Here is a 25,257-nt window from a genome sequence, read left to right on the forward strand (position 1 = left end):
GTTGCTGTAGAAGGATCCTGTTTGTGTGCCGCGTCATTTCTTGCTGGCGGGAAGGTAGCGCGGGACAATAAGGGAAAGAAACTTCAGGAGAAACCTTGCTTTGACATCCTGGATTCCTAGCCTCCCTGACTGTGGCAACATACGGTATGGTGCTTTGTTAGAATACCTAGCTAACTAAACAATTTCTTAAAAAGTAAAAGGGCCTTAGAGTTTGCCTCTTTTGTAGTCCTAGGGACTGAGGCCAGGGCCCATGAACGCTGGGCACTGGGCTGCTTACTCCTTCTAGGCCTTGGAAATTTTAAGAGGAAACTTACTTAAGTAGTTTCACTTCCTAGCAGTGTCACACACCTGTAATCCTAGCACTTAGGAAGCTGAGGCAGAAGGATTGTCACAAGTTTGAGGCAAGCTGGTCCATATACTGAACTATGTAATGAGCTGGCCTGAGGTGCATAGGTAGAGTCTGTCTAAAAGCAAAACCAAAACCAAAACCAAAACCAAAACCCCAAGTTCCCCATTTTAATTATGAATGAGTAGGTTTGAGGATGTTTAAAAAATATACAAAACATACAAGGTTTACTTTTTAACATAAAAATATCTTAACCCACACATATATTTACTTTCATTGTTTTTGGTGTATATGTGATTATGTGTGTATACATACATACTCATCTACGTAAGATGGGGGCTCAGAGATTGACTATTCCCTTCTACTTCCTTCTGTTTCTTAATTTTAAAAAATGTGTATATGTTTTTTTGTTTTTTTTTTTACTATGCATATATCTCAGTACGGCGTGTGCTCCCAGTTCAGAGGCCAGAAGAAGGGGTCAGATCTCCTGGGATGGGAGTCACAGAGACCTGTGAGATGTCATGTGGGAACAGCCCGTGCTTGCAACCATCATTATTTAAGATAGTATTCCTCACTGGCCCTGGAGGGCACCACTTTGCTAGCCTGGCTGGCCTACAGCCTTCTGTGGTTCTCTTATCCTCTCCCTGGCACCAGGTCTGGGCTCAAGCTCTTTATCTACTGAGCCAACACCCCCTCCCCCCAAGCCTGATGATGAATTTTTAAAAAGACCTATTTATTTGTATGTATATGAGTGTTTTATCTGCATATATATATGAGCACTAGGTGATGGCTCATATGTTTAAAGGTTTGGTACTAGTTAGTGGAACTGTTTTTGAAGAATTTGGAGGTGTGGCCTTGTTAGAGAAGGTGTGTCAATGGGGGTGGGCTTTGAGGTTTCAAAAGGCCCAGCCTCCACCTCCTCCTCTCTCTGCCTGCTGTGTACACATCAGAATGTAAAGCTCTCAGCTAATGTTCCAGTGCCATGTCTGTCTGCTTCCTGTCATCATGGTCATTGATTTACCCTCTAACACTGTTAAGTGATCCCCCAATTAAATGCTTTCTTTTATAAGATTTGCCTTGGTCATGGTGTCTCTTCATAGCAATAGAATAGTAACTAAGACACACTATTAGGGTATGCACCTGGCGCCCTTGGCCTACCGTATCTTGTAGAACTGGAGTTACATGTAAGTGCTGGGAATCGAGCCTGGGTCTTTTACAAGAGCAACAAGTGCTCTTAACTGCAGAGCCAACTGTCCAGCCTGACATGTCCTTTATTTAAATGTAGGTAACTACAACTTTTAATTAAACTTAAGTCCAATTGGGATAAAGGGTATAAAAATCAAATTCTGTAGGATTCTGAAAAGCACAACGAATGATAAAACTGAAACAGTGATGGGCAAGCCTCTTCTTGCTTTCTCTCAGTGTCTAAGTCAGGTCGGCAGCCGTGGGTTTCCTAAGGCTTCCCTGCTCTCTGCTCTAAGAGAGCATTTAGGAACTAGACCATTTAGGAACTAGAGCCTAGAGAACATGTACATGGCTGTGCACTGTCACTGCCAAACACTGTGGTAAGATCGTTTCTTAACTCGACATTAGACGCAACATCTTATTTTACTAGTCTTGGTGGAAAATGCTAAGAGAATAAGATAAAATGTTGTCAAACGAGCTACACACGGTGGCACGTGCCTATAATCTTAGTATTGAGAAGCTAAGACAGGCAGCTCTAGAGTTGGAGGCCAGCCTGCCTTATCTCAGATTAAAAAAAACTAACCCCCCAAAAGGATGGAGAGAGATTCATGTGTTAAGTCTGATGTCCAGGCAAACATATGTAAATAAAAACAAACAACAATAAAACCTACAACTAAAACCACTTTGGTTCACTTAAAAGTTTTGTTTATATAGGTTGTATGTTTAAAGGAAGTTTGTCTTAAACCACTTCAATCTTTAGACTTCTTTCAGAAACTGCCTTTTATAGAAATTTGTTAGAAGCTAGGAAATACACAAGTTTTCTGCTTTGTTTTGGGGAGCCCTATTTTTAGTTGTGCTTGTTTTTTCACCACAGACATAAATGAGTATATGTATTACGTGTGTGTGTGTGTGTGTGTGTGTGTTGTGTGTGTAAGTAAAACAAGACAAAGGTTATTTTCAGAGAGAGGCAGCTAAAATGGAGTTAGAAAAAGAGCCCTCAAAGATAGCTACTAGAGCATCTGCATATACACATACATGCCATTCTTTCAGGTGACAATTTGCTACACTGCCCGTGACTCCTAGGCTCCAGTCATCCAGGCTGCACTCTGCCATCAGCTCAACATACATTTCATCAACTTAAAGCTAGCCAAAGAGAATCTCTGTATCCACATTAGCTACAATGAATCCAGAAAAAGGTAATTAAATCATTTAACAATTTTCTGCACAGCAAGGAGAAGGCATCATCTTTCAGGAGGTGGCTTTTGCTCAAGTTACTATCTTCAGTAGCTGACCCAACAACTTCCCGTTCTCACATTCACAGTTAATCTTCCTCAGCTGTTGAAAAGGAAACTTTTGGCTCAGTTTGTGTTATATCTGGCTGGAACTGTGTATGGCAGTTAGAGTGTCACTGTTGTCTTTTAAACATTAAGTAAATAAGGGCTGATTTCTTTAGTAAGTAAAAGCTCCCATAAATTAGCGAGAACCCAATAACCAAGTCGATAAATGACCAGAGATTATAAAGAGATCACATAAAATCATTGAAAATGGTCAACTTAACTCAGAGTAAAATATAGTTTGAAATTTTATTGTGAAAACAAAAACCCATCATTATAATGATGAGAAAATACACAATTCAAAGTGCTGTGAAAGATATAAAGCAATAGGAACATCAGCAGTACACTCTGGGAGAAGGATCATTTAGCACTCTCTATGTATCAGTCCTCTGATTCAGACATTTATATTTAGAATTTATACCTCATATATACCCTCATAAGTAATAACTATCTCTACAACGGGGTTTTCATTACAGCTCTGTAATAGTAAAAGATAGCAGTCATCTCAGAGAAAACTTAATCTTCATACAGACACAAGTCAGTGCCGATTAGGAACAGCAAGCTGTCCAAGGAAAAGGCTACCATACAAAGCAGTCAGCATGTATAGTATGATGCTTTATTCCTCAATATGTAGCCAGGCTAGCCTTGAATTTGCTGATGTAGCTAGGTTGGCTTTTACTGGTGATCCTTCTGCCAAGTGTATGTGTGTGTGTGTGTGTGTGTGTACATACTTAAGAGTGTACAGATGCACACACACACACACACATACACAGAAGATGAAGAGAAGTCTGTGTGTGTCATATAGTTAATATTACATAGTTTTGTTTTTTTTAAGATTTATTTATTTTTTATTTGTATGAGTACACTGTAGCTGTCTTCAGACAAACCAGAAGAGGGCACCGGATCCTATTATAGATGGTTGTGAGCCACCATGCGGTTGCTGGGAATTGAATTCAGGACCTTTGGAAGAGCAGTCGGTGCTCTTAACCGCTGAGCCATCTCTTCAGCCCCAATATTACATATTTTTATTGGTATTGTTTTGCTATCTCATGTGACTATGTTAATTACTAAAATAAAATTTAAAATCCCATTCTATATGTAACATCTAAAACAAGAAAGTGCAATGACTCTTAAGTACTAAAAATTTATTCCATTTGGAACTTATTACTTTATAGTTATATTTTTATGCTCTACAAGTTAATAGGATTTAAAAAATAATCCTTAAAGCAGCATCTGTTGTGGGACTGTAGAAACATCGGCAGCAAATCAAAACAACCCTGAGATTCCATCTCACACCAGTCAGAATGGCTAAGATTAAAAATTCAGGTGACAGCAGATGCTGGCGAGGTTGTGGAGAAATAGGAACACTCCTCCATTGCTGGTGGGATTGCAAGCTTGTATAACCACTCTGGAAATCAGTCTGGCGGTTCCTCAGAAAATTGGACATAGTACTACCGGAGGACCCAACAATACCTCTTCTGGGCATATACCCAGAAGATCTTCCAACTGGTAATAAGGACACATGCTCCACTATGTTCATAGCAGCCTTATTTATAATAGCCAGAAGCTGGAAAGAACCCAGATGTCCCTCAATAGAGGAATGGATACAGAAAATGTGGTACATTTACACAATGGAGTACTACTCAGCTATTAAAAACAATGAATTTATGAAATTCTTGGGCAAATGGATGTATCTGGAGGGTATCATCCTTAGTGAGGTAACCCAATCACAAAAGAAGTCACTAAATATGCACTCACTGATAAGCGGATATTAGACCAGAGACTTAGAATACCGAAGATACATTATGCAAAACAGAAGAAAACCAAGAAGGATGACCATTGTGTGGATACTTCATTCCTCCTTAGAATAAGGAACAAAATACTCAGGAAAGGATATAGGTACAGAGACAAAATTTAGAGCTAAGATGAAAGGATGGACTATCCAGAGACTACCCCATTCAGGAATCCATCCCATCATCAGCCACCAAACCTAGATACTAATGCTCATGCCAGCAAGATTCTGCTGAAGGGACCCTGATATTGCGGCCTCTTGTGAGGCTATGCCAGTGCCTGGCAAACACTGAAGTGGATGCTCACAGCCAGCTATTGGATGGAACACAGGGTCCCCAATGGAGGAGCTAGAGAAAGTACCCAAGGAGCTGAAGGGGGCTGCAACCCTATAGGTGGAACAATAATATGAACTAACCAGTACCCCCTGAGCTTGTGTCTCTAGCTGCATATGTAGCAGAAGATGGCCTAATCGGCCATCACTGGGAATAGAGGCCCCTTGGTCTTGCAAACTTTATATGACCCAGCACAAGGGAAAGCCAGGGCCAAGTAGTGGGAGTGGGTGGGTAGGGGAGCAGGGGGTGGGTATAGGGAACTTCCGGGATAGCATTTGAAATGTAAATAAAGAAAATAATAATAATAATAATAATAATAATAATAATAATAATAATAATAATAAAAAGGAGCTCGCCTGTTTACTCTGACAATTCTGGAATTCATCTGGAACTATCTTACCAGGCTGCAAGTCTAAATTTTAAAGAGTCTCTTTATGGGTAAACTTGATTTAACTTTTGAATAAAACAAGCATTGCTAGGATGGCAAGACAGCATAGCAGGTAAAGGCCCTTGCTGTCAAAATCAAGGCTGACCTCTGTCTTGTCTTTGTGCATCTGACCCTCCTGCCTCTACCTCTCTGAGATTACAAGCATATACCACCATGATTAGTTTTATGTGCTGCTAGAGATAGAACCTAGGACATTATGCATGCTAGACAGCCACTCTGCCAGCTGCACTACATCCCTATTTACTGTTATGCAGCAGTTCCCTGTTTCCTTATGTATCTTAATATTGTAAAACTTATTACAAATGTAAGATCTGGGGAAACCCCTGATCTCACCCAAGGCATTAACAACCATGGAGAGTGTGGCACATTGTTCTTTTAAAAGATCCCATTGAGAATAGTAAAAAGTGGCATTCTTGGGCTTAGCTGCATTCCTGAGCGAGTGAACCCCTCCCCTAGCCAGCTGGGTCTGAAAGGCTACTGTACCATCCAGTATTTAAAGCTTCATTCCCACACTGAACAGGAAGGAAGAACACTTTTATGGTCCAGCCAGGGTAAACTGTCTCTCCCAGTAACACACCTAGCTGATCCCTCATGTATTAAAATTTAGATGACAGCCAAAATTTTTGCCCCACTGTGCTTTTAGGGTCACATTCATTGCCTCTTGCTCGTTCCTTCTCATCACAAAGTGGAAAACGTATTTGAATGCAGAAGTGAACTCTAACTTCACTTATGCGTGGTTATATGTGGTTGACCTTTCAGTGAGAGTAGCTAATGGGCACTCATTAATCCTGGTGCCACAGAAGTTAGACTAATAGAACTCAGAAGCCCTGCTCAGTGAAGGAGATAGGGCAGGCGGTTCATCGGAAGAGCTTCTATGTCAGAGGGCCCAGGTTGCCCACTCTGTGTACTCTTTTTCACTCTGGCCTGGGGTAAGGCTATGCCACAGGTTATAGCAGATGCATCAACAAGGCCAGGGTCTAACTGAGAAAGCACGAAGAGCCTTCCTCGGAATCAGAGATCTATCCACAGGCTCACAGGGTCTCATGCTCAACTTGGAGCTTGCAGATTTGGGCTGTATCTGTGCTGGGGTTACAGGCATGTGCTGTCTGTCATGCCTAGCTTTTTATTTTTATGTGGGTCCTGGGAATTGAATCTGGGCCCCTCTGCTTGCAAGCACAGTATCAATTAAACCATCTTTCCAGCCTTGGTATTATTTCTTTGATCAACAAGTTTCATTAAAAATAACATTACCAATTATCAAACAGGCAACTGACTCCCTATGATAGGCATATGGAGACAGTTCAAAAGGACATTGCAGGGGAGACAACTACTAAGAGCGTGAGGTCAACCTGGGCTACTCTACAAGAGTCTGTCTCAAAGCAATAGCAAGAACCCCCAACAAAAACCAAAAAGAACAAAACAAAAATCAGTGAAATAAGAAAAATGGAGAGAAAAAAAAAATCCCCAGCTGAAAGGAAGTCAGAAGCAGGAGGCGCAGAAGAGCAGACTCATGGAGTCTGAGGATAAAGCACAGATGGACACAAGCTGCTACCACAACTCAACTAAATTAAGACACAATGGATAAGAGTTTCCTAAATGGGTTTTCTCAGAAGAGGATCAGAACAACTCAGGAACAGGCCATGGGCTGTTGCTAGGACAATGAAAGGACAATGAACAGCTGCTGCCAGACCTCTGCGCTGATGCAGCTGACTCTGGAATGTGCCCATGGATTAAGATGGTGAGTTTATGACTCATGGTACAAGTTCAGCCCAGGGAGTCTCCCACAGTGGGTGCCAGGGCTGCCACAAGGAGGTTCCCTGTTGTGGATCTCTAGTCCCTCTCAGCAACCGAGAAGTGAGTCCTCTATGGTCAGAATCTCTGTTCACTGCCAGGAAAAGGGCACCTTACTTTAGCTACTGAAACATGCTAGCTACCAGAATTTTCAAATTCTAAGTCTTCCAGTACATACTGAGAAACAGTAAAATTTACCACTCAAGCAATCAACAGCAGCAAAGAAAAGACAAATTTAGTAATGAAAGAAACTTAAAAGGAGTACTGGTACAGAAATGGATCGACCACGAAGTAGCTATAATAAATGACCCTCACAGAGTCTGGATTCTCACAGCTTTCTGCATCCAGTAGGGTGCTACTGTTGAGTGAGGTCTGACAACTGAGACTGGTAGGCCGGGTGCCCAGGCCCCTTCAATGTGAACTCAGGACTTTGTTTTCCCATTCTGACACACTTGGGAGAGACACCCCCCAGCCTGGGCGTTGGCCCTCCTGGGGAGACAAAACTCCAGGAGGCAGCTCTGGAGGCAGTGGGAATCCAACCAAGTCACAGTATTCAAAAAAGGGAAGCTACTAAAGTGGATGTAGTCATCTGTGAAGGTGAAGGTATGAGTGGCTCTCGTGGCTCTCATGGGCACATCAGCAGCACTCTGTACAACAGGAGCAGACAGGACAGAGTCCAGCATGCCACTACCACCCAAGACCTGCTTTACAGATACGGACATTAGAGGGCCTTCTAACAGGAGAAAGGAACGTCTCTAATTCTTCTCTCAAAGTATTTTACTTTTCTGTATATGAGTGTTTGGCTGCATACATATGTATGCCCGGAATGTGTGGAGGCCAGAGGAAGGCAAGTATCTGACCCCTGATACTGGAGTTACTGCCCGCTGAGGGCTGTGAACTTAGAGCCTCTGCAGGAGCACAGTGCCTGCCCTTCACCACTGGGAAGCCATCTCTCCAGCTCTGACTTCTCCAGTTCTTCGTCATTTTGTAATTTCTCAGTATTCTTAGTACTGATTTACTGTATTTAAAAAATCTTTTGTTTTTCCTTTTTTATCCTTTCTGAGATTTAGTTCATTTCATTTACATATTTTTTCCTTTATTTTATACTTGGATGTTTCCCAGCAGAGCCCAGGTTGAAGTGACACCCTCCTTGGTCCAGGAGAGCACCACTACAGAGACCATCTTCCTGCTCACACTCCTTCGCTTTCCGCCTTCATTTAACCTTGTTCTTTGGTCCTTTTCTCTTTCCTGGCTCTCTCCTTGACTGTACTATTTATTCACCTACCATGAATTCTTAACCTGATAGTTTATTTTATATTATTCTGCATTGTCTTCTCGTTACTGTGGCTGTGTTTCCTTTTCTCTCATATTTGGCTTCTTCAACACTTTATGTAAATGAGTTTCTAGCTCCATTTTCTTTTTTTTTTTCAAAAATATTTTTTATTAGATATTTTCTTTATTTACATTTCAAACGCTATCCCGAAAGTCCCCCATACCCTCCCCCTGCCCTGCTCCCCAAACCACACATGCCACTTCCTAGCCCTAGCATTTCCCTGTACTGGGGCATAGAATCTTTGCAAGACCAAGGGGCCTCTCTTCCCAATGATGGCCAACTAGGCCATCTTCTGCTACATATGCAGCTAGAGACACGAGCTCTGGGGGGTACTGGTTAGTTCATATTGTTGTTCCACCTATACGGTTGCAGACCCCTTCAGCACCTTGGGTACTTTCTCTAGCTTCTCCATTGGGGGCACTGTGTTCCATCTTAGAGATGATTATGAGCATCCACTTCTGTATTTGCCAGGCACTGGCATAGCCTCACAAGCTGTCTCTTACAGCTATATCAGGGTCATGTGAGCAAAATCTTGCTGGCATATCCAATAGTGTCTGGGTTTGGTGGTTGTTTATGGGATGGACCCCTGGGTGGGGCAGTCTCTGGATGGTCCATCCTTTTGTCTCAGCTCCAAACTTTGTCTCTGTAACTCCTTCCATGGGTGTTTTGTTCCCCATTATAAGAAGGAACGAAGTAGCCACACTTTGGTCCTCCTTCTTCTTGAGTTTCATATGTTTTGCAAATTGAATCTTAGTATTCTAAGTTTCTGGGCTAATATCCACTTATCAGTGAGTGCATATCATGTGTGTTCTTTTCTGATTGGGTTACCTCACTCAGGATGATACCCTCCAGATCCATCCATTTGCCTAAGAATTTCATAAATTCATTGTTTTTAATAGCTGAGTAGTACTCCACTGTGTAAATGTACCACATTTTCTGTATCCATTCCTCTGTTGAGGGGCATCGTGGTTCTTTCCAGCTTCTGGCTATTATAAATAAGGCTGCTATGAACATAGTGGAACATGTGACCTTATTACAAGTTGGAACATCTTCTGGGTATATGCCCAGGAGAGGTATTGATGGATCTTCTGGTAGTACTAAGTCCAATTTTCTGAGGAACCACCAGACTGATTTCCAGAGTGGTTGTACCAACTTGCAATCCCTCCAGCAATGGAGGAGTGTTCCTCTTTCTCCACATCTTCGCCAGCATCTGCTGTCACCTGAATTTTTTATCTTAGCCATTCTGACTGGTGTGAAGTGGAATCTCAGGGTCATTTTGATTTGCATTTCCCTGATGATTAAGGATGTTGAACATTTTTTCAGGTGTTTATCAGCCATTCAGTATTTCTCAGTTGAGAATCCTTTGCTTAGCTCTGTACTCCATTTTTTAATGGGGTTATTTGATTTTTCTTTTGAAAATTAGTGTAATCTACTGGTGACAATTCCTGGTGACCCTGGAGACAGGGTGCTGGCTGTTGTATTTGTTCTTCCATCATCTTTACATCCTGTTCATCTTTGTTTAAGTGATACTGGGATAGAAATGAGAAGTTTTGGCTAGTCACTTGATATACTGTGTCACTTTCTTTGTTTTAAAGAGTTTTATTTTATCACTGGTCCTATTGTTTTAGGTAATTTGACTATGATATCTTTCCCCCTTTTCCACTACTCAGAGCACATGCCATTTTCCCCTTTCATTTCAGGTCCCTCCCACCTGCACTTAGTTTGATAAATGTCTCCAAAAAAAAGCTGGGCTGTCCAGGCTTGGTGGGAGGCAGAGGCAAGAGTTTGAGACCAATCTGGTTGATATCAGCAGAACCCCAAAGCAAGACTGTCTAAGATCCACAAGACTGAACAAGATCAAATCAATCTTTTCTGCCTTACACACAGAGCTAGGCTGGCTGTAGAGCTGGTCTTCTCTGTCGCTTTCTCACAGAGATTTTGGTGAAACACTGTAGTCTGAAAAGAACTGCTCACGTGTCTATCCCTTCCCCAGGGTTTATAGGGGAAGAACTGCTCTAGTGTCCACTACTGCTACAATGGCTGGAAGTCCTTTAAAAATTATAACACAGGCTCATTTAGCTTCTTCTAACATTACTTTTGGAAACCAGTTTACTACATGCAATTCTTATCTCTTTCTCCCCCCCCCCTTTTTTTTCTTTGCTTGTTTGCTTGCTTGAAGCAGGGTCTCACTATTTAGTCCTGACTGTTCTGGAACTCACTGTGTAGACCAGGCTGGCCTTGAACTCAGAGTTCCAGCTCCCTCTGCCTCCTGAGTGCTGGGATTAAAGGATGTTATGCTTTATTTCAAAAACAGGCCTTTATTAAAGTTGTGATGATCTCTGGCTCTATCTTCTCAGTCAGTGCTCCTGTGCTGCCCACTGGGCAAGTTCAGTGCAAGTTTTCTCTGCTCTAGCAGCCATCACTGCTGTTGGTCAGATGGCTTGTGCACACAGTGGAAAGGATCTTTTTCTCTATCTCCATGTCTTCTTTCTGAGCCTCCAGTGTCCCCTGAGAAAGTCCCTCCATTCTCTCACACGTGATAAAGAAGAGGAACGGGATCCTAATCCATCAATACATAGGTTTTTATTTTATCTATTTATTTATACCTATATCTTCACATTCCCAGCTTGGCTAGTCTCTAGAGGCTTTCTGTTTCAGTTACAATAAACTTTTATTTTTTTTTACTATTATTATTATTATTATTATTATTATTATTATTTGCTTTTTAGGCTCTCATGTAGCTCAGGATGGTCTCCACATCACCACACAGCTAAGAATGACCTTGAATCCCTGATCTGTACCTTCCAATTGCTAGAATTACAGGTATAAGCTACAGTGCTTGGTTCAGTCATTTCATCTAAATTGTATGTTGTACCCTAAGACAGTAAGACCCAGAGAATTCATCTCTTTGTTAATAAATGGATCTGGCCAACTAAAATGCTGCTTCCCAATGTGTCAACAAGACAATTCAGTCTTCTTTGCAGCTACCTGAAGTCTTGGGGAATTTCCAGGAATTGGGTCCTGACTTCTGAAAGTTCCAGTGAGAAGGAAGTAAGTGAAGACCCATGCTTGAGCCCATTAGATGATGGAGAGGATGGAAGGAGTCCAGAAGATTCTGGAAGTTTCCTTCACTTTCAAGGTGGTATTATCATCAATGATTTTTTTTTCTAATTTTGAAATCTGATATGTGAAAAAAAGACTAACAGCCCAAATTTCATGAATTTCAAGTATTATAATACTAGTCTATCTTAGTTAGAAGAACGCTAACCAGGGTTAGAACAGTTGTAACATGCTTTAACACCATTGTCTCCTAAATAATATTCCATGGAAACTCATTCTGTGGGGTAATGTGTATTACTTGAGAAAAGCAATTCTATAATATGGAAAGTTTGGGCAATGCTAGTTAAATAAATATGAATTGGTTTCTCTAATTTAAAAGCAGCTGCAAACTTTAATAGCCAAGTAAATTTCATCAGGAAATGATGGTCATGTAGTTGTTTAGGGTACTTTGAAACAGAATCTTTTCTTTTTATAATTATAAGACTAATATTCAAGAGAAAGATTTGAAAAACATGCTCTGACCCAATACTGTATTTCTGAGTGTTGTTATGGGTGCTCTGCATAGGAACACAAACCACTCTCCTCGCCCAAAAGGAGGGGGTTATACTACATTTGAACTGTTCAAGATCAGGGCATGCCTGGAACCCTAGCACTTGGGAAGTGAAGGTAGGAGGGTCAGGAGTTCACAGTCATCCTCAGCTTCAAAGCGAGTTTGAGACTACTCTGGAATACATCAGACCCAGTCTCAAAGAAAATGCATGGTGAGTTCTTACATCTAAAGGTAATTGCTTCATGTTTAGTGGCTAGAGTGGCGTAGTGAAAAGATGTTTCATTCTTAACAGACAAAAGTGTTCTGTAATAATGGAGCAAGATAAAGGGCTAACCCACGTTTCCACTAAACACCTAAAATGATATGTTGTCCCCAGCACATACTGTTCAGTCTGGGAGCAGATCTGGCAGTGGTGGGCTGAAGTGAAGCTGGCAGGATCTCCGACTTGATGTTTACCCCGGTGACCGCACCATCCATCCTGTCTGTCTCGCACAAGCTCGGCAACTGTGCTGCCTTCTCCAGTGTGGGCAATAACTGATCAAACTGGTCAAGGTCAGCTGTAAACTAAGAAGACAAACAAAAGTTAGAAGAAACATATTTTATATTTTCATTTGAGAGAATGTAGAAGAAAGGAATTTTCTTCAATTCTAGAAACCAAATGTGGCAGAGACTGAATTAAGAAGAGATAGGAGTGGAACTTTATTGAAATTAAATCATCTGGTACATGCCTTTAATCCCAGCACTCGGGGGGCAGAGGCAGGTGGATCTGAGTGCAAGCCACCCTGGTTTACAGAGTTGAGTTTCAAGATAGCTAGGGCTGGCTCGGCAGTGGTGGCGCATGCCTGTAATCCCAGCACTCGGGGGGGCAGAGGCAGGTGGATTTCTGAGTTCGAGGCCAGAGTGATTTCCAGGACAGTCAGGACTGCACAGAGAAACCCTGTCTTGGAAAACCAAAAAAAAAAAAAAAAAGATACACAAAGAAACTCTGACATGAAAAACAAAAACACATTAACAAAAAGAAATTACATGATCTATATATCCTACTAGGGAAAATTTAGACTCTATGAAATAATATATGATAGAATATAGTAACGTTATCTGTCTAATATATCTTGGTATAATAAGAGAAAGATTGGGGGCTGGAGAGATGGTTCAAAGTTAAGAGCACTGACTGCTCTTCTGAAGGTCCTGAGTTCAAGTCCCAGCAACCACATGGTGGCTCACAACCATCCATAACAAGATCTGGCACCCTCTTCTGGAGTGTCTGAAGACAGCTACAGTGTACTTACATATAATAAATAAATAAATCTTAAAAAAAAAAGAGGCTGGGCATGGTGGCGCATGCCTTTAATCCCAGCACTTGGGAGGCAGAGGCAGGCGGATTTCTGAGTTCAAGGCCAGCCTGGTCTACAGAGTGAGTTCCAGGGCAGCCAGGGCTACACAGAGAAACCCTGCTTAAAGAGAGAGAGAGAGAGAGAGAGAGAGAGAGAGAGAGAGAGAGAAGGATTGGGCTGGAAGCATATAAAGATGACTGTGCTATGATGCATTATGGTGTCTTAGTTTTCAAAATTCTGTAATACTTTAAATTTATATCATTATATCTTTTAAAATATAACAAGATGTTTGTGGAAAAATTTTTTAAAAGTGTAAGAACTTCAAAGATCTCAAAAACCCAAGAATTTAGCGGACTAGAGAGTCTGTCTGTTGTTTTATATATATAAAAAGAAAATTGGCCTTTCTTTTAGAGTAGTAGTATACCATAATATTGTGAGAATTAATTAGTAAAAATGTCTACCCATTTCTGTCTCATCATTTTAATGAACTCTTTTTTCCTTTTAGAGTGTGTAAGTAGAATTACATGTATGCACTTTAAATGCCCGAGTCCTGCAAAGCTGTATCTCACGTGCTGTCGCCTGTACCAGCAGTACCCTCTTTCTCACTGCTGAACACTATCCCTTTATATGAATAGGTCACAACAGAATCAGCTATTCTTCTGTAATGGAGGTTTTGGCTACTATACATGATGCTCTGTGGACAGTGTAGGCATGTCTTTTATTATGCATGTGCAGAGGCATTAACCATAAAGGAAAAATGGACCAATTCAACCCTATTAAAATACAATTTGCTTCATAAAGACCAAGACAAAGTAATAAGAACAGAAGCCCCACCAACCTCTAATGAAAATATAAGCCATAGTGCAGAGACGACACCTGCAATGAATAACCAGTGGTGGACCAGTCCTCAGACACACACACACACACACACACACACACACACACACACACACACACACACGGAGAACACTTATACAAAGGCCAACAGGCAGAGGACAGCACATTAAAAAAAATATGGCTAGACTAGCAATTTACAAATTGCTAAATAATAAATTTACAAATTACAAATTTGTCCATATATAGCTAAATGATCAATGGATGTTTATCAGAGAATGTAAACCAAAACTGTAAACTACTACATATAGATTCTAGAATGGCTAAATTTAAATGACTGACAATACCAAGAATTACTAAGGATAGAGAACAATTACAAGGAATACTCGTATAGTAGAAACTCCACGTACCTATTAACGATAAGTTTATGCACAATTTAGGATTATGCAGTTCCACTTCTAAGTATAAACTCAGCAGAAAGGAGTGCATATGGCCACTGAGACAGATGTATAAGCATATCTGATATACAGTGACAGTATTTTATAAATATATTTTTTAAATTTAATTTTCAAGCTTAATAGTTTTAATATACTTAATGTTTAAGGCTGTTTTCTGCTTAAAATGTTAGTTTTTTGTTTTTTGTTTATTATATGTAAGTACACTGTAGCTGTCTTCAGACACTCCAGAAGAGGGCGTCAGATCTTGTTACGGATGGTTATGAGCCACCATGTGGTTGCTGGGATTTGAACTCCAGACCTACGGAAGAGCAGTCGGGTGCTCTTATCCACTGAGCCATCTCACCAGCCCCCATGATGTTAGTTTTATTGTATTAAAATATGAGATATAGCCTTATTGTCCAAGAACATACATGTAAAGAGACTCTGAAAATACGGAGAGGGACATGGCTCAGCCCAGGGAAATGAAGAACTTTACCAGGCGTAGACTGTGTTAGGGAAGAGAGATACTTTAAGAGACAGGGAAAAGATCAAGCTGCCTCAGGAAATTCAAGGCCTGGGCAGACTAAGTGTGACCTGGATTCACAGTGGAGCATCTGAGCAAGCTGCACAGTGCATGTGGTACTCGGCTGTGACAGGCTACACCTACACAATGTGAAAGTTTTTAGAAGGGAAGGCCATTTTTTATGACATTCTTTCACAGTTTATAAGCAATTACTCAATGAACAAACCTGCCTATTAACTTCCATACCAGTGCCACACCACCCTAAACATAGATCTAAACACACTTATGAACAGCCTCTGTTTACGTCTATCTCAGGACATGCTGTGCTGAGAAGTAGAAGACAGGAAAGAGGCTTAGGAGCTGCCTTCAGCGGGCCAGCCTACCCGTGTCCTCACACCTCTCTCTTATTTCATGGACATCAGAGCTTCCTCAAATTAGCTACTACCCAGAGTCCTTTGAAGAACTTCTTTCAGAATGTCTATATTCCTAGATTCTGTCCCAGAATGGTGTTGCTGTATGAAGCTGGGAGGAGGGGATGAGGACAGGTATGTTTTAAAATGTCCTAAGACATTGGGTGTGGCAGCACAAGCCTTTAACCACAACAGAGGTAGAGCGATCTCTGTGAGTTCAAGGCCAGCCTGTTCTACAGAGTCAGATCCTACAGCTACTACACCCGTATATCCTATAGCTACACGTATATCCTCGAACGGCTTACTTTAAAAGACTGGCAATACCCAGTCTTAAGATATCAACTCTGATTCTTTAGAAAAACAGTAGAAAGGAAGAGAGGAAGGAAAGAAGGCATCATTTAAAAATGACACAAGGCCATTGTAGCCTGTAGAGTTTTACAAGGAATGTCTGAGGGCACTCCATGCTTTCAACCTCTACTTCAGTGGTTCTCAACCTTCCTAATGCTGCAGTCCTTTAATACAGTTCCTCACACTGTGGTGATCCTCAACCATACAATTATTTTCATTGCTACTTCATAACTATAATTTTGCTACTGTCATGAATTATGATGTAAAGATCTGATATGTAGGATATCTGGTTTATGACCTACAGGTTGAGAATCACTGCTCTGAACTAATTCCTTAGTGCTGAAAGACAGAAATAAAGAGTCCATCCAGATCTGGTCTAGAGTAGGCGTAGAAAAGGCCAAATGGAGAAGAAATAAATTCCCACTCTAGGAAGCAAGGGTTCACCCACCTGGCTCTGGGACTCCAGTTTAACTTCCTCGGGAGCAGGTTTGGTCATTGGGGTTGGGTTTGTGTTACAAGGATCCATCTGTTCTTTCTTCTCCACTTTGACCTTTACATCATCCAGGCTCAGGTTTGGAGTGGACCTTAAATCTTTCTCATCTTTGTCTAAAAGGTAGCGTAGGAGCTGATGGTCTTTCGACTCTTTTTTCTTTGCAGCGTCCAGTTCTAGTTTTATGCTGGCACTCCCCTGGGCTTGTCCAGACACCGATACAGCAGTAGAAGCTGACACACTGTCCTTCTTCTCGGGTTCCACAGACAAAGTGGTGATGTCTGAGGGGCTGCCCTCCTGTAAAAGTCGGTGCAGAATTTTATGCCGCTCAGTCAGAGAGCTGTGGGAAGAGGGACAAGTGCCTCCTGAAGGGTTAGAGGAGGCAGAGCTGGAAGTACCAGTGCAAGAGAGTACTTCTTTGCAGCTTGTGTCTATGTCAGCATGCCGTAACTGCTGCTCTGCAGTCGTAGTCAATAGCTGTACTAGCTTGTGACTAGTCTGAGAGTATTTACTGTCTCCTTCTGAGAGTCTGTCATTGTTATGCAGAAGTCCTGAGTCCAGAGGCTTGCCGTCGTTAGCACTGTTGTCGGACTGAATCATTTCATTTAAAATGGATGCAATCTCTTTGCTGTCTTTGGACTCAGCCTTTGCTGGTTGCATACTTAATCTGCTAGGTGAATTCTGTGAGCTCATCTGCCGAAGGACTGGAGACCCAGCAGAGAAGCCAACAGAGTTATTGGGTCCTTCATTCATACCTTGTAAAGATGTTACTGGGATATTTGAATAGGATCGGTTATTATTATTACAGGCACCACTAGTAATGCCAACCGGGGAGCTTAATGTTGGAATATTTGGAGGAAATGAATTGTTTGACATCCTGGCCCTTGTTGCCAAGCCAGAATTAGCTTGTCTCCTCGGAGACATGAACTGTGCGAGGGAAATTCCTGTACCTTCCATAGGAGAATTATTGAGGTTTAAAGAGGGATTGCTGCTCTGGGAACCTGCCTGTCCCTGGTTTAAGGCAACATTGGCTACAATCTGATTTCCAGGTGAACATCCAAAGCTCCCTTGGTTGTTGCTAGAGTTACTATGACTGCTGCTGCTGTTGAGGTCTGAGCTCTGTTGGCGGTTTACTCTGGCAGAGACCATGTTGTTGTTGGGTGGTGGCAACGTGGATGAACGGGTCACACTGTGGGCTGGAGAGATACCAGGATTGACTGAGGGATTTATTCGGGGAATTGACATTCCAGAATTAGTGTCATCTTGAGGAGAAAGCCCACTGTGCTCCCTAGGGAAAAAATACATTATTATTCAATCATTTAAATCTGTTTTTATTATATTTTCATGATGATATTATAAGAAAGACCATTAGCCTCATCAATGTTCCAAACTATGAAGTAGAGAGTTTCTGTATCACCCTAAGTTAAGGGAATCAGGGACCTGCCATTCCCACTCAGAAAGAGCAGCACCACATGCTAGGAAATGGCACCTATGGACTCTTGCATCATTGACAGTGGTGTGAGAAGTAAATTGGTGCTGGGAAAATATGCAATAGATATACTAATAAACTTTTCTAAACTTAATATAAACAATGATTACTGTAGTAATAATTTAATTTGAAGGAGAAACTTCCCACACCTTTGTTTAGAAAGCATTTTATTTATAAGCCCCCTGTTACAGCTTTTAAGTATTTCAACTCCAAAGAGGAAGACTGGGTAAGGAAAATATTGTGTTGCTGATGCAAAAATTAAAGAGGGTGATATGTAGACATAGCAGATGTTTTGGAAGAGAAATCACAATATGAAAAAGAGAACTGTGCTAATTCCACTCACAAGAAAATTTTCAACTAAAACTAGAAAAAGCCAGGATACTGAACTCAGGTTTAACTGAGCTCTTTACTCAAATGTTTAACTATGACAACAGATTTGTGACTGGCATTACCATGTTCCAATATGCAAAATATCAGATGGAAAAAAGATGAAGTGAGGGGGAAATGTCTTTGTTTTTAATGCTAAATTATATGCACTTATAATTTAAGGCTTCTTAACATACAACAGCATAAAAGAGTAAGTTCATGAATTTGCTATGTGTATCAGTATAAGTCTTATTAGAGACAAGGAACAAGTTAGAAACAATATTGAAAGACTTTAAGTTGAGAGTTTAAGAAGAGTAAGGCTTCTATAATAAACTGTCAACTTGAACTCAAGGGCCATAGATGTTCTAATAAAGCGCATTTAAAAATAAAATAACAGTGTTGTCAACTCTGAGGTCTCTTCTAAGGCTGTAAGTGATTACATAGAATATTGTAAAATTTCAGGCACCATTTTGTCTCCCTTTATGAGCAACAAAGCTATTTGGTAACAGAACTCTAAAATCCACTGTGGATATACTAATTGATAATTAGTATTAATTATGGACATACTCATCAAACTATTCTTATGCTAACTTAGAATTTCTCTCCAAATAAATAGTACCTGTCGATGATATGAATTCCCATGATGAAAGGCTGCATGTCAGGACTTTGAGGGTAGCAAAGTTTACACTTGGTGTGGGCGCTAAGCATTGTCCCATCATTCAATATGAATCTATAGGATGGGCTGGAGGCAGTGCCACGAGTCATCACTGTGTCAAACAAAAGAAAAACCTAGTTAAAATTCTGACACTTGAACGCTGGGCAAAGGAGAGTTACCAAGTCTTATTTCTACCAAGAACCTCATTGGAGATGCCCTCCCAACTGCTGCCTTCTCTGACTCAAAGAACAGTGCAGAGATTTGGGGAAGGGAGATTCCAGTTAAAATATACCACTTGACAGATTTAACAGTCTGATTTGAATGGCTGCCTCCTGACATAAACTTGGACTGTGACAAACACCAACCTAATAAAACCTTAAATCTTTCTTTATAATGGGCAAGTTATTCAAGTTTATTGTCTCCATTCAAAATGCTAGGAAGCACGTTTCTGCCATTTGCCTTTAGTGTTATCTTTAACAAGTTTTCTTTTATTATCTTTGGCTGGCTGATGGTTTAAATTATAGCTGTATTGAGATACAGTTCATATGCCATGAAATTCACCTGTTTTAAGTGGTTTGCAGAGTTCTTTGAGGAAATCGAATCCCTCAGGTCCCCTCTGACAAGTTATTACACATATCTGTATTATTTTAATGCTATAAGTTTTGAAGTTTAATGAGCAAATTAAAATAAAACCAATGTCTACTAGTAAGCAACAAAACCCAGGCTGTCAGTTAAAATACAAACAATATCACTTAACTTCTGTCTTAAACAGCAGGCAAGAATAGAATCACTGAGGTAAGCGCTTGTGAACTATGCAGAGACTGTTCAAGACTGAAGGACTGAAATGCCATGGATGTTTTAGTAACACCATAAAATTCTACCTTGAGGCCTTCTACACTTGGCAATAAAAAAATTAAACAGATCAAACCCACCAAAATACAAGAACTACTATCACAAATGCCTGTTAAAGTTTAGCTTGTAAGAAAGATGTTGAAGACAATTTACTTTTTGAGATAAAGTCTATATATAGCCCAGGCTTGCCATATAGCCCAAGTGGGCCCCACACATACATGCTTCTTGCCTCAGCCCGCTAAGCACTAAGATTAAAAACCTGTGCTAGTATATCTGCTCAATTACATTTTAAATATCACATAGAAAAGATTTAAAATGGTCAATGAAGATTTTCTCAAGCTACATGCTACTCAAGAGAAGAGATGAGGCATTCTGGTATCTTGGGTATCCAGCTCCGACTAAGGAGGGAGTCTGTTGTCAATCGGCAGTATGATAATCTGCCTAGATGCAGAAACAAGGATGTAAACTCCACTTTCAGCTAAGTCATTGTCACACTTGCCAAATGCAGTGCATGGAGAAATTAGTGTTTAATAAGATAATAGAGGATCAAAAGAATCTTTAATGGACACTGATAATTTCTGTGGAAGAGTATCAGCAAGTTTTTGCTATAATGAGTCCTAAAATTATGTTAAAAATTCAAACTATTTATATCTCTAAATAATACATATTTATAAAAATAGAACTTTAACAGAAAAGTGGCATTATACAATATATTATTAACATAAGATTTTAAAGGGCCAGAGAAAACAAATACCAAATCTTACATGATTTTAATTACTCCATTTTACCCACCTATCGTGTTCATTCTCCAAGTCTCCTTATTACATAGAGGGACAATAGTCACTTTACAGAGCTGCACTGCTCATCCCAACAGCATGAGCCTACATGGGGCCCATTTGAAATTAAATATAATATAACATTCACTTCCTCAGTCACACTACCTACACTTTTAGGCCTTGATGCTCACATGGAACTAATTGCTATGATGATGACCTCTTTCATTTTCAACACTGTTCCTCCTTCTTCATAAATGTCCGTCCAAGTCCCTTTACAAACCATGCTTCATTAGCTAGTGTAAGGCCTATGTTCTAGCCTGCCTTGTTTTCTACTTTCCACTGACCTTTATACTATGCTCTGCAATAAAGTCATCTGGTAAGGACGTGCTGGCTGATGGATCTTCAGTCTGAAGCTTGTGTAATGGAACTAGGCTAACACTGGCATGTGATCGAACGTTCTTTCTAAGGAACAGATTTTCCAATCTTAGGTATGTTTTCAACCACTTACGCTCAATTTATATTTTTAATCTTTTAGGAATCAAGACTTAATTTTATAGAGAAAATTAATTAAGAGAAAATTCCTTATTGATCATCAATTATAAATGAGAAACAACCAGAAATTTGGGATAACATGGGAACCTTAGGGTATTTGATATGGATTATAGAAACAATCTTTGTTAATTAGGCTGCATAAACTTGTAAGAAAATTTGAATAATAATTTAAATATCATACTTAAAGTTTTGAAGTTAGATTATTATAGATGATAATGTATAGACTGTAACTCACTGAGAATTCTTGAAATGAGAGAAAAAGTAATTATTTAAAATAGCAAAGCTTCCTTTCTTTCCTCCCTGGTGATGGGGGTCCAGCTTAGATCTCAAACATGTTAGGCAAATACTCCATCGTTAAGCTGTAAAACCACTAGTTCTTAAACCTTCAACTTATTAAACCCTGACTTTCTAGTTAACTAGAATTCTGATGCCTGTTCAGTCCTGAGCAGATAGGAAGTCACCATGAACAAAGAAAGGAGTAAGGCTAGCACTCAGAGTCACACATGACTGTCTGAGTCTTCTCTGGATGAGTCTAGGATCGTAAGGCTAAAACTCAGAGTCACACATGACTGTCTGAGTCTTCTCTGGATGAGTCTAGGATCGTAAGGCTAGCACTCAGAGTCACACATGACTGTCTGAGTCTTCTCTGGATGAGTCTAGGATTTCATGGGAATCGACCTTAGCCCATGTCTGTTATTCACCACTAAAATGGAGCTGGTAATTTTATGAGGGGATATCTAGTGTGGATGTTAGTCCACACTAGGGTCTGAGTGACTACTTTCTGCATAACAAAGGAAAATAAGCAGTTTCCCGAGTACAAATGGCCCAAGTAACATACATTTAAGTAATTCTTAACCTTTATATTAATATACACCTGATATTTTGGATTAAGCATAAGGTAGCTGCCACAGCTCACTACAGACATGACTGCATAAACATTTATTCTGCACACCATAGATTCCCTTTAATTGGGTTTTAGGGTCAGGTTTGGAATTACATTTTCACCCTAGGTCTCCTGGTCTTGCTTCTGATCAAAGTTTTTGCCAACTATTCAGAAAATATGTTGGTCTCTGACTTCCCTTTTCTTTTTTAAATTTACTCTGAGACAGGCTCTTGCTACTTAGTTCAAGCTGGCCTCAAACTCACTATCCTCCTCCCTCAGCCTCCTGAGTGCTAAGACACACAGCTGTGTGAGCAAGCCCAGTCTAAGTCCTGACTTGTGTTTCCCTTTGAAATATTTCCACAGAAGGGCTACAACTAAAGGGGTACTGCTGACATCTGGGAAGTCCTCTGCTAAATCTTTAACTCAACAACTGTCTTTGCTTGTTTCATTTCTTCTCAGAAATGGCCTCAAGTAGGCAAAAAAAAAAAAACAAACAAACAAACATTCCCTGGTCAGACCAACTGTAGGAGTACAGCTATTTAAGAATGTAATCTTTCCTAAAGCACCAGGTGCTTTCTAGAAGTCAACCAACTCTGCAGGTAACAAATGTATGGTAGCACCTGATCTACTGAGTGTTTCCCTAAACAGAAGAATAGACAAAACAAGACAAAGCAAAAGGCTGCTGTTAGGTAAAGAAAGAAATTACTCCTCGATGGGTGTTCACTTTCTCTCCTCCTCCTGGATAGTCTAAGATTTTAAAATTATCAATAAAGAATAAATTCTGGCCAGGCGTGGTGGCGCACGCCTTTAATCCCAGCACTCAGGAGGCAGAGGCGGGCGGATTTCTGAGTTCGAGGCCAGCCAAAGCTACACAGAGAAAAACCCTGTCTCGAAAAACCTTTTTTAGGTTGCCCCCGCCGGGCTGTGGTTATGGAGCTCAGCGCTGATTACCTCCGCGAGAAGCTGCGGCGGGACCTGGAGGCAGAGCATGTGGAGGTGGAGGACACGACTCAGAACCGTTGTGCGACCAGCTTCCGAGTCCTGGTGGTGTTGGCTACTTTCTAGGGAAAGCCACTGCTCCAGAGACACCGGCTGGTGAACGAGTGTTTAGCGGAAGAGCTCCCGCACATCCATGCCTTTGAGCAGAAAACTCTGACCCCAGAGCAGTGGCCCCGACAGCAGCGTGAATGAGGAGCCCAGGCCTGAACAGCCATTAAAATTTAAACCTGGCCCAGCTGGTCTCAGTGTACTGTTTGAAGACCCTGACTCTCCTCCAGTCATTGTTTCAGCAAATTTGGATGGATTTCTTTCCTGAGCCCTCTAGGTCCCAACTTAAACAAATGAAAGTTCTGTTCTTAAAGTCTGCCGAGGCTGCCTTGTAAGCCTTCACTGTCTATCCCTGTGCTCTACTGTCACCAACATCAGCCCTCAAAAAGCAGGGTGTTCCTGCTCTGCCAGCCCTCAGGACCAGAAACCCTGAGCATTTTCCCATGTTCTCTCACTCCAGTTTGGTTTGGTTTTTGTCTTTCAGACAGGGTCCCAATATGTTTTCCAGGCTGCTTGTAAATTCATGAGCTCAGGCGGTCCTTTGGTCTTATTCTTCTGTGCAGCTATGGCTACAGACATCCAGCACCATGCCCATATTGTCAAGGCTTGTCTCTGCCACCCAGTTTCCTCTGCCTCCGTCTTCTCCTGCTTCCATCACAGAGAGTGGTCAAGCTAGGGTCATAGCAGTCGGTGTTCATGCCTACCTTGGCATCATTTCCTGAACATTTTCAGTTCCTCTGGAGAACTAGTGATTCAGTCTCCTCACAAGGACCCCAAAAGAGGACAGGAAAGATCCTGTATCCCCAGAGGACTAACCCCTTCACTCCCCAGTGATGGCCTTCCTCCAGTTTATAGGGAGAAGGGGCTTGCCCACGATCACATGCCCTGTCAGGGTGAAACACAAGTGAGCAGGCAGAATGCGCTGTTGTCTATACCCAGAAAACTCCATGGTGTGCTGAAGAGGGGAGGGCTGGGCTGGGGTCCTGGGGTGTCTCTGCATTGTATGAATTCAATCATGGTACACTAGAACCGCTCTGTCACCCCTGCTCTAGAGTCTCCCACCAATCAGGCACCAAAAGCTGCTCTCATATTGAGAATATTTCTAAAAGCATGCATTCATATAGGTAGTCGACAGTGCTAGCCTGGCATCCATGAAGCCCCAGGTTCAGTCTTCAGTACCATATAAACCAGGCACACCTAGAATAGGACTCAAAAGATAGAAGTACTCTTGCATATAGGGTTTAAGAGATCTGTTCCTTCTGTCTTCCTCAGAGGCCAGGTCCTCTGAAACTCTGAGGCAGGAGGATTCTGAGAATGAAGTGGGGTTGGGGGTCTTTGCCCGTGGTTCCGAAACTGCCCTTCAGCCACCTACCCTGCTCCATGTTTCAGCCCAGGGTCTTTATTTCTGTTTGTCTTTATGGGATGTCATCTGTTTTGTCAAGTTTTTTTCCCTTAGTTTTTATTGTTTGTTTTTTTGAGACAGGGACTCTATGTAGCCCTGACTGCCCTGGAACTCAGAGATCTGCCTGCCTCTGTTTCCAGACTGCTGAGACTAAAGGCTTTGTGGGTGTTGGGATCAGAACTCTGGTCCTCTGGGACGGCAGCAAGTGCTCTTAACTGCTAAGCTGCGTCTCCAGCCCNAGATTTATTTTTACTTGTGTGTATGTGTGAGTGTATTTGCATACAGGTGTATACATGCCTATTCACGTGATTGGAGGCCAGAAGAGGCCGTCAGGTGTCTGTCTTCTGTCATTTTCCTTTTCTTTTTAGTTTTCTTGAGACAGGGTTTCTCTGTGTAGCCCTGGCTGTCTTGGAACTCACTCTAGACCAGGCTGGCCTCAAACTCACAAATCTGCCTGCCTCCACCTCCCAAGTGCTGAGATTAAAGGCGTGCGCCACCACTGCTGGGCCTTCTATCATTTTCTACTTCTTTGAGGCAGGCTCTCCCTCTCAGAACCAGTGCTCGCTTCTTCTTTAGGCTGGAAGCCAACCAGCCCCACAATCCTGTTTTATCTGCATCAGAGCTGGGTTGCAGGTATTTGCAAGGTTACCCAGCTTGTAACGTGGATGCTGGGATCTGAGTTCTAATCC

General features: G+C 41.4%; 1 protein-coding gene and 1 pseudogene across 9 annotated transcripts in view; one reads left to right on the plus strand and one right to left on the minus strand.

The window, feature by feature from the left end:
- The window catches only part of Ncoa1 (nuclear receptor coactivator 1), a 230,840-nt gene that overhangs the window by 32,197 nt on the left and 173,386 nt on the right, over positions 1 to 25,257 (minus strand). For all 9 annotated transcript variants that reach the window (XM_021201369.2, XM_029540757.1, XM_021201368.2 and 6 more), the window contains 3 exons: positions 19,021 to 19,168; positions 16,505 to 17,834; positions 12,554 to 12,734 (listed from right to left, as the gene is read on the minus strand). In XM_021201369.2, coding sequence (XP_021057028.1) covers positions 12,554 to 12,734; positions 16,505 to 17,834; positions 19,021 to 19,168 — 1,659 coding nt within the window. The remainder of the gene's footprint in view (positions 1 to 12,553; positions 12,735 to 16,504; positions 17,835 to 19,020; positions 19,169 to 25,257) is intronic.
- Positions 23,050 to 23,331, plus strand: LOC110323986 (annotated as a pseudogene).

This window comes from Mus pahari, chromosome 7, assembly GCF_900095145.1.
Source record: "Mus pahari chromosome 7, PAHARI_EIJ_v1.1, whole genome shotgun sequence".
NCBI lineage: Eukaryota > Metazoa > Chordata > Mammalia > Rodentia > Muridae > Mus > Mus pahari.